The sequence below is a fragment of the Otolemur garnettii genome, unplaced genomic scaffold, assembly GCF_000181295.1.
Source record: "Otolemur garnettii isolate 467f Iridium unplaced genomic scaffold, OtoGar3 scaffold00148, whole genome shotgun sequence".
NCBI classification, from domain to species: domain Eukaryota; kingdom Metazoa; phylum Chordata; class Mammalia; order Primates; family Galagidae; genus Otolemur; species Otolemur garnettii.
Genome location: NW_003852543.1, coordinates 3851046 through 3859387, shown reverse-complemented (window position 1 = coordinate 3859387; position 8342 = coordinate 3851046). Strand labels below are relative to the sequence as shown.

At 47.8% G+C, this 8342-nt stretch overlaps 1 protein-coding gene across 1 annotated transcript in view; it reads right to left on the bottom strand.

The window, feature by feature from the left end:
- The window catches only part of FER1L5 (fer-1 like family member 5), a 60761-nt gene that overhangs the window by 48716 nt on the left and 3703 nt on the right, over positions 1-8342 (bottom strand). The window contains exons 4-10 of the mRNA XM_012811024.2: positions 8248-8339; positions 7595-7703; positions 5391-5445; positions 4862-4974; positions 3564-3692; positions 2304-2366; positions 1153-1203 (exon numbers count right to left, since the gene is read on the bottom strand). Of these exons, the coding sequence (XP_012666478.1) occupies positions 1153-1203; positions 2304-2366; positions 3564-3692; positions 4862-4974; positions 5391-5445; positions 7595-7703; positions 8248-8339 (612 nt within the window). The remainder of the gene's footprint in view (positions 1-1152; positions 1204-2303; positions 2367-3563; positions 3693-4861; positions 4975-5390; positions 5446-7594; positions 7704-8247; positions 8340-8342) is intronic.

The window sequence follows — 8342 nt, the reverse complement described above, 5'->3', positions numbered from 1 at the left end:
GGGCGCCTGTGGTCCCAGCTACTTGGGAGGCTGAGGCAGGAGACTCACTTGAGCCCAGGAGTTGGAGGTTGCTGTGAGCTGTGACGCCATGGCACTCTACCCAGGGGGACAGCTTGAGGCTCTGTCTCAAAAAATAAATAAATAAATAAATAAATAAAATAATAAAGGTGGACTACAACAAGTGTTGTCAAGACTGTGGAGCAAATGGAACTCTAATACACTGCTCATGGGCATGTAAAAATGGTAAAACCTGTTTCAGATTTTTGAGGAAAATTGTCAGGAGTTTTCTTTAAAAAGTTAAACATAGGCTAGGCACAGTGGCTCATGCCTGTAATCCCAGCACTCCGGGAGGCTGAGGTGGGTGGATTGCTTCAGCTCAGTAATTCAAGACTAGCCTGAGCAAAAGGAAGACCCTGTCTCTACTAAAAATAGAAAAAAACCTAGCCAGATGTGGTGGCGCATACCTCTAGTCCCAGTTAGTGAGGAGGCTGAGGCAGGAGAATAAATTGAGTCCAGGAGTTTGAGTTGTTGTGAGCTGTGATAACCCCACAGCATTCTACCCAGAGCAACAGAGTGAGACTCTATACTTATATTTTTAAACTATTTTTTTCTATCTAAGTTTAGAATGTAACTGGGGATCCTATATCTAGCAACCTACTTTTTCCTGACCTTCCTGGATTTGAAGAATCTTAGTATAGCCCATCATGACTGTAAACTCCCTCAGCCTGTGTCTTTCCAAATCATATCTTTTTTCACTCTGTCCTCACAGGTGGCAATCTTTCTCTAGATTTCTGTAATACTTAGGTTGTTCTTCTTGGATGCTCTGCTTCCATTTCCTGGAGGCAAAGATTTGAACCGTGTCCACAGAATTATGGGTGTGAAGAATTCCATATGGCTCCCAGTGATTTCACAAATATTACATACTTTAATTCTCACAATGACCCTGTTAGTTTGGTATATTATTATCCCCATTTTATAGATGAGGAAGGAGAGACTCGGGGTAATTTGCTTATGTCACTGATTTGGCAAGTGGATCCAAGTCTAGATCTTTATGTGTGGAAGTCCAAGTCTTTCCCCTAGACATGGGCATGGAGCCCAGCATGGGTCTCTATAACTGTTTCACTAAAATCTCCACCCTTACGCAGTGCTCACTTGGAATCTCCCGATCTCTGCTTTGTATCTCATCACTGCGGAGTTCACCACCTGCAAGGGAGTTTCCAGAAACATCTTAATTATTCACAATCTTAATTTCCTTCATCTCCCATAAGATGTATAGTAAGGATATATCTAGGATCTTCCAGAATTTATTGAATGCGGCTCGGCGCCTATAGCTCAACCGGCTAAGGCGCCAGCCACGTACACCTAAGGTGGCGGGTTCGAATCCCCAGCCCGGACCCGCCAAACAACAATGACGGCTGCAACCAAAAAATGGCCGGGCGTTGTGGCGGGCGCCTGTGGTCCCAGCTACTTGGGAGGCGGAGGCAGGAGACTCGCTTGAGCCCAGGAGTTGGAGGTTGCTGTGAGCTGTAATGCCACGGCACTCTGCCCAGGGGGACAGCTTGAGGCTCTGTCTCAAAAAAAAAAAAAAAAAAAAAAAAAGAATTTATTGAATGCTTCCTAATGGCTGACACTTGCACTTGGGTTTTCACATTTAATTCCGAGAGGAACACTGTGAGGTTTAGATTTTTAGTTCCTTCCATTTTATGGGTAAGAAAATTGACCGGAGAGGCCAATTCACTTGTCCCCTCTAGAGGTCAATTCTAAGTAAGATGTCACACTCATCTCTATTCACTACATGATGTCCTAGTGGTTTCCTCCGTGCCTATGTTCCCAAGAACATGTAAATTCTTCAAAGGGAACAGTCTCCTTGTTCTCCTTAACCCTACACTGGGCATATAGCAGGCACTTGATAAACACATGTTCACCACCGTCATGGGGTTCCCTCTGGCTAAGGAATGGAGCAGTCACTCTGAGGGGCCCTTGGTGGCATGGCACAGGCTGCCTTGCTCACTTCAGTGCATGTTTAGGTCATGGCAGTTTTCAATTTGTAATGTTTGTTGAATGAATGAATAAACAAATGAACAAATGAATGAATGAATATATGAACAATTTGGGATACCAGGGGTGAAGAAAGAGGTGAAGATACTCTTTCGGGGTCCACAAGACAATCTGAAATGACCCTCATTCTAAGACTGGGGGCTGGGGTTTGAGGTGCTTCCCAGTATCAGGGCAGGACAAGGAAGTGTACCCATTTTGCTGGGGATTAGTTTGGCTCCTCACCTTGATTAAGATGATCTCCTCACCTTGATTAAGATGATCTCCTCAAAGAACTCTGCAGGAATCTCATAAAAATTCTGGATGAAGAGCTGAGGCAGAGAGAATTGGAATAGGGGTAGATGTTTCTTCTACCACTTCACCCAAAGGCACAAGTAAACCTGACAGCTCAGAATAAAGTGTTTCTTTGCCCATTTTGATGACTTCATGAGTACAGGTAGAGAATCCCTAATCTAAAAGTCTGAAATCCAAAATGCTCCAAAATCTGAAACTCTTTGAGTGTTGATATGATGCTCAAAGGCAATCCTCCTTGGAGCATTTTGGATTCCAGATTTTTTAGATAAGGGATGCTGAAATGATATAATCCAAATACTCCAGGCCTTTGAAAACACAGTTCCCAGGTGGTGCCTATAGCTCAGTGGGTAGGGCACCAGCCACATACACTGAGGCTGGCGGGTTCAAACTTAGTCTGGGCCAGTTAAAACAACAATGACAAATGCAACAATAATAAAAAAATAGCCGGGCATTGTGGCGGGCACCTGTAGTCCCAGCTGCTTGCAGGCTGAGGCAAGAGAATCGCTTAAGCCCAAGAGTTTGAGGTTGCTGTGAGCCATCACTCTACCAGGGTGACAGCTTGAGACTGTCTCAAAAAAAAAAAAAACAAAAAACAAAAAACAAAAAAGATAAAAAAAGAAAAAAAAGAAAAGAAAAGAAAACACAGTTCCTTTTTCCTGAATTATTTTTTCCCATCCTACCATCTTTCCCTGGAAAACTCTTCTTTGAGGTTTCTGGAGCCTTTTCTGTGTTCTCTCTACTGTCCCCAGCCTCATTACTCACTCCTTCCAGTTGCCATTGTGCTTTTATCTTTTATTTGCTCATCTATTTACCAATTAATTCAACAAATACTTATGGAGCACCTACTGTGTTCCAGATACAATGCTACAATGTGGGACTGCAATAGTGACAAGATGTAGGTGGTCTCACGGCTCCATTAACAGTGCTCCCAGACCTCTGTCAACCTCAGACTTCCCCATCATAATTGTTTCTGTGTTCATGTGCTATGCCCCTACGAGACCGCCTAGCTCCTCAGATGCAGGGCTCTAAATTATCCCATCTGTATCCCATCTGCCCCAGAGCCAGGCAAAGTGCTGGCCCTCAGGAGGTGCTCAGTAAGGGCTGCTGGACCAAACACGCAAAGATGCCTGAGTGAAGCAGCAAGCTTGCTGGCTGCTGGAAGGATACACACAGCCCCTGGATGGCCCACTGCCTGCTGTGTCCATTCAGCCCACCTCATCAAAGAATGGGTTGTTCCCCATCTTGATTCGAGTCTGGTGCTGTTTGCCTCCGATGGACACCTTCACCACAGGCTTGATGTTGTTGCCCAGGAGCTGTCGGGCTTCAAACACCCTCACTCGAACCTGCAGAGGAAAACACCTTGGCCCCCCTTCCCTGCAGGGACTCTTCTCTCAAGGATAAGAAACATTCTTACTCCTGTGGCTAGAGAGAGAACCCACAGGAGAAGGCAAGGAGGAGGTGGACTTGGAGAGGCAGGTTCAAGTTGTCAAAGCTGCGTAGCTGTCATAAGTAGCTAGGCTTTGGCCAGGCATGGTGGCTCATGCCTGTAATCCCAGCACTCTGGGGGCCAAGATTGCCTGAGCTCACAAGTTTGAGACCAGTCTGAGCCAAAGCAAGACTTCATCTCTAAGGTCCCAGCTATTTGGGAGGCTGAGGAAAGAGAATTGCTTGAGCCCAAGAGTTTGAAGTTGCTGTGAACTGTGATGCCCCAGCACTCTACCGAGGGTGACAAAGTGAGACTGTCTCAAAAAAAAAAAAAAAAAAAGGAGCTAGGTTTTGTCCTAAGGATATTGGGACTTTTGAGCAAGTGGGTAGCAGGATAAGAATGACATCTGTGAAAGATCACTTTGGCTGAAGAATGGACAGGAGAGAGGAGGAGGCCAAGAGTTCACAAGAAGGCTATTGATGTGGTGCAGAGAAACAACGGGGGTGGCTTGGGCCAGGGAATGGACATGGCGAAGGAGATGTGGGGCAGTTGGTGACATTAAGAGCTAGGACTTGGCATGTATGTAGGATGCAGGAAGAAGGCAATCAAAGAGACTCCCAGCCTCTTGGGCAAGTGGCAGGCTGAGAAGCAACCACAGCAGTAATGTTAGGGCCCAAACTAGAGAGCAGAGGGAAGTTGGTAAGCCATGGATGGCAGTTCTCAAATTCACAGAGAACTATGGATCTTCCCATAGATCCACCCACGCACTTCTCAGGCTCCTTTCTATGGTCAATTTAACATTGCATGTGCATTGCCTTGTTTTGCCAACAATCTGAGGACTTTGGAAGGTTGGCATCTATGAGGGACTGTGGGTGCACATCTGGGCCCTCCACTGCCTCACTGGAGCTGTCTCTAGCTTCAGCCACAGGCAGAACTTCCCAGGACAGTCCCCAGAGAAGCAGGGGATACCATGAGGGTCTAAAGTCCTGCCTTTCTACCCTGACCTGTGGAGAGGAGCAGATGATGTGGGAATGCGGCGAGGGAGTCAAGTAGGTTCCATGGACTTCCCACCTGAAGGGTTCTCACCTGGAAGTGCTGAGGCTTTGAGGACTGAGCCCTGTGCATGGTGGTGGGGCTGGGAAGCATCAGTTTCTGCCTGGTGGCTTCTCCTGTTGTTATGCCCAGGGAGTCTTCATCCACTGAGGAAACACAGTCTGGGTAGGCTCAGAGCCCCAGGGCTCAAGAGGTTTTGAGGCATTTCCCCTATTTCATCATTCTTTCCCCAATTAGCTCCTGGCTCTAAGCACATCAAGAGGCCCTGTCCTTTTCCCCACCCTCGGTAACTATGGACCTCTGGACCCCATTCTTCACGCATTAGGGCTCTTGAAAATGACCATCCTCTGTAGCACCCTGAGGGCTTATGTCTTCTATTTTATAGGTCTTATGTCTAGAGATCAGCCAGATGGCTGGAGATCTGGTCCCTAGTTCCTTGTAGCTTTCAGCAACCCTAACCTGGTCCATTCCTTCTGTAGGCCTCAAGGGCTGGGTTTCAAAGGTCTCAAAGAGTCCATCTACCCCTGGAGGAGGGCAGGGCTAACCCCAGGGAAGGATATACCTGTTTTCTGAATATCCTGATTGGTCATATGGGCCACCTGTAGGGTGACAGTACACTGCAAGGCAAAGGTGGGGAGCTATGAGCCAGACCTAGTGATTCTTGGCCACATTACAGCACCCAAACCCTGTGTAGCCTGGTTGGGTCCATGCCCAGTCCTCCTGGGGGAGCGACACTGGCCATCATAGGGGGCCACACCATGGGCATCTGTGCAGTCTGGGTAGAGAGAGGTTATACACTGGTTAGTCCAGAGCAATGGTGACAGTGACAGGGATTTAGAGGATAAAGAGCCACATGGTGGTGATGGTGGCAAAGGAAGATGCAGGGGGATGAGGAGAAGAGGGAGAGGTGACTTAGGACCAGTCCAGAACCACAGATGCTGGGCAGTGCCTGTGGCTCAAATAAGTAGGACGCCGGCCCCATATATCAGAGGTGGCATGTTCAAAATCGGTCCTGGCCAAAAACAAAAAAAAGAACCACAGATGCTAACAGCTCTTCCTCTAGCCCAAAATCTTTTTTTTCCTAACCCAAAATCTTATAGCTCATGTGGGCTTTCCTGCACACACCTCCTAATTGACCTCCTGCCTCCAAGCTCTCCTGCTATCCACCCAGCATGCCCCCTAAACAACCAGAGTATACTAAATTATACATCTACCAGCATTGACCACAAGACCCTTCACCTCTGGTCCCTGGCCGGCTGCCCAGACTCAGCTCTCTCATCACCTTCCCCTTAACCACCTCCATAGCACAGCAGTGCAAGCAGCACACCCTTCTTCACCCTGCTTCCTTCTCTATCCACTAAACGCACCTGTCTGGGTTAATCTTCCTTTCCTGTCCATTGGGCAAACTCTTGCCCCTCCTTACATGTACAATTCACTTTAGAGACTGAATACAGAAGCTCCTCATCTTACAATGCAATCACATCCCGATAGTAAGCCAAAAATATCATTAAGTTGAACCAGTCAAGGATGTCCATTTGTATGCAAGTCAAGGATTATTTGCATACAAATGAACAATGCCTAGCCCACATATAAAATAGAACTTTGGCCCACAGTCTGTAGCAACCGGCCTAGGAAACCAACCTATTATCTACACAGTAACCAGCTCAGGAAACCAACCTCCTAAAAGTCAGACTAGTAGGAAGTCAGGCTGCTATCTCTTGCAACAGGCCAGGAAGCCAAACAATAACCATCACCCCCAAATGGCCAGGACTTAACTAATAACTGACTGACAGCGACCACAGGTTGTTTTGTTTTTTTCTTTTTGAGACAAGAGTCTCCCTGCTGCCAGGCTTCAGTACTGTGATTTTAGCCTAGCTCACAGCAACTTCTGTCTCCAGGGTTCAAGCAATCCTCCTGCCTCCCCAGTAGCTGAGACTACAGGCACCTGCCACATACCTGGCTAATTTTTCTGTTTTTAGTGGAGCCAGGGTTTCATTTTTGCTCAGGCTGGTCTCAAACTCCTGAGCTCAAAAGATCCTCCAGCCTCGGCCTTCCAGAGAGCTAGAATTACAGGTATGAGCCACTGTACCTGGCGAGCCACCATAGTTTTTATCTCCACTTCCGACTTAGGACCAACCAGAGAAAGCCAAACATGAGCCCCTAACCAATCACACAAGAGGCCCCTTCTCTAGTGGCCCACCTTGGGCTGCCCCAGGCCAACTTCCCTTCTTTCCACTGTGAGGCTCTTCCACTCTCCTGCCTGCTTCTGTGTCTCTGCTAAAGCACAATTGACGGTGGCTGAGCCCCTCCCTGGCTGGGGCAAGCTCTGAACACAAAATAGCCTTTGCTTGTTCTCATTTGGTTGGTCTTTGTATATTTCTATGACTCTTAAACATTACCTCCTCTATAAAGCTGTCCATTACCTCCCAAGCAGAACCCTCGACTCCCTCTTGACCTTGGCAGCCTAGCTTTACTGAACCATGTCCAATGTGTGCTGGAGTCCTTGTCACTGTGAGTGGTGCCTACTCGAACAGATTGCAGGCTTTGATCAGTTCTGCCTTCCATGGGTCTAGCACAATGGCTGACTCCCAGAGAAGGCCAATTAATCCATCTAAATAGATGAATAGAAGAGGGGGATGGGCAGAGGGCTGGCAGGAGGGAAAATCAGAAGATGATGGCAGTGTGGGGCCCTCCAAGGTGGGGCATGTCACTGGCTGCCCCCATTTCTCCAGCTGCCCTGTCTGGGCCTTCCTGGCCCTGACTCACATCTGTGGGATTCATGGCATGGTTGAACAGGGTCAAATCCTTCAGAAAAAGGATCTTTCTTGGTTCTCTCACCAACGGCTTGAGCTGTACTGTGGCCAGGCCAATCAACCTGAGGAGAGCGGAAGTACGTGTGAGATCCTGAGCCAGAGGGAGAGGTGTCTTCCTGTGTCCCAGGAAGGGACCAGAGGGCAGAGGGCTCTTGATTCTAGGAATTGGCTTGGGGCTCCTAGGGCAAGTAACAGCTCATGGAGGTGGGGGGTGGGGGTACATCTGGCAGAAGCTGGGGCTGTCACTTTATCTGTCCTAGGAATTTTGACCAGGAAGCCACAGCTTCTATCTTAGTAGGATGTGAGTATCAGTTGGGCACTAGACTGGGGCCATGATGAGAATCAGGCAGCAAAGCAGAGATTTGAGATCCATGACTTCAGACAGATACAGTAGCTGGTGGGTCCCCTTGTTCCTAACCCTGGCTAATTTGTACTCTCAGCCTAGTCACCCTTCCAACACCTGCCCTTCTTTTTTCCCCCTTTAGATGACCTTGTGAATTATGATACTTGCATCTGAATGAGTCATGAATTAGAGACAAGAATTATATCACCTGCAGCTGCTTTGGTCACAGGGAATTAGGGTTCTTCTGCCTCTCTCTGCCTCACCTTCCTCTCTTTATGGCGTTCATGTCCTGAAGGACGATTTGTAGAAAGGAGTCATTTTCCAGGGGATTGTTCCAGAGGTGCCAGATTAGGGTCTG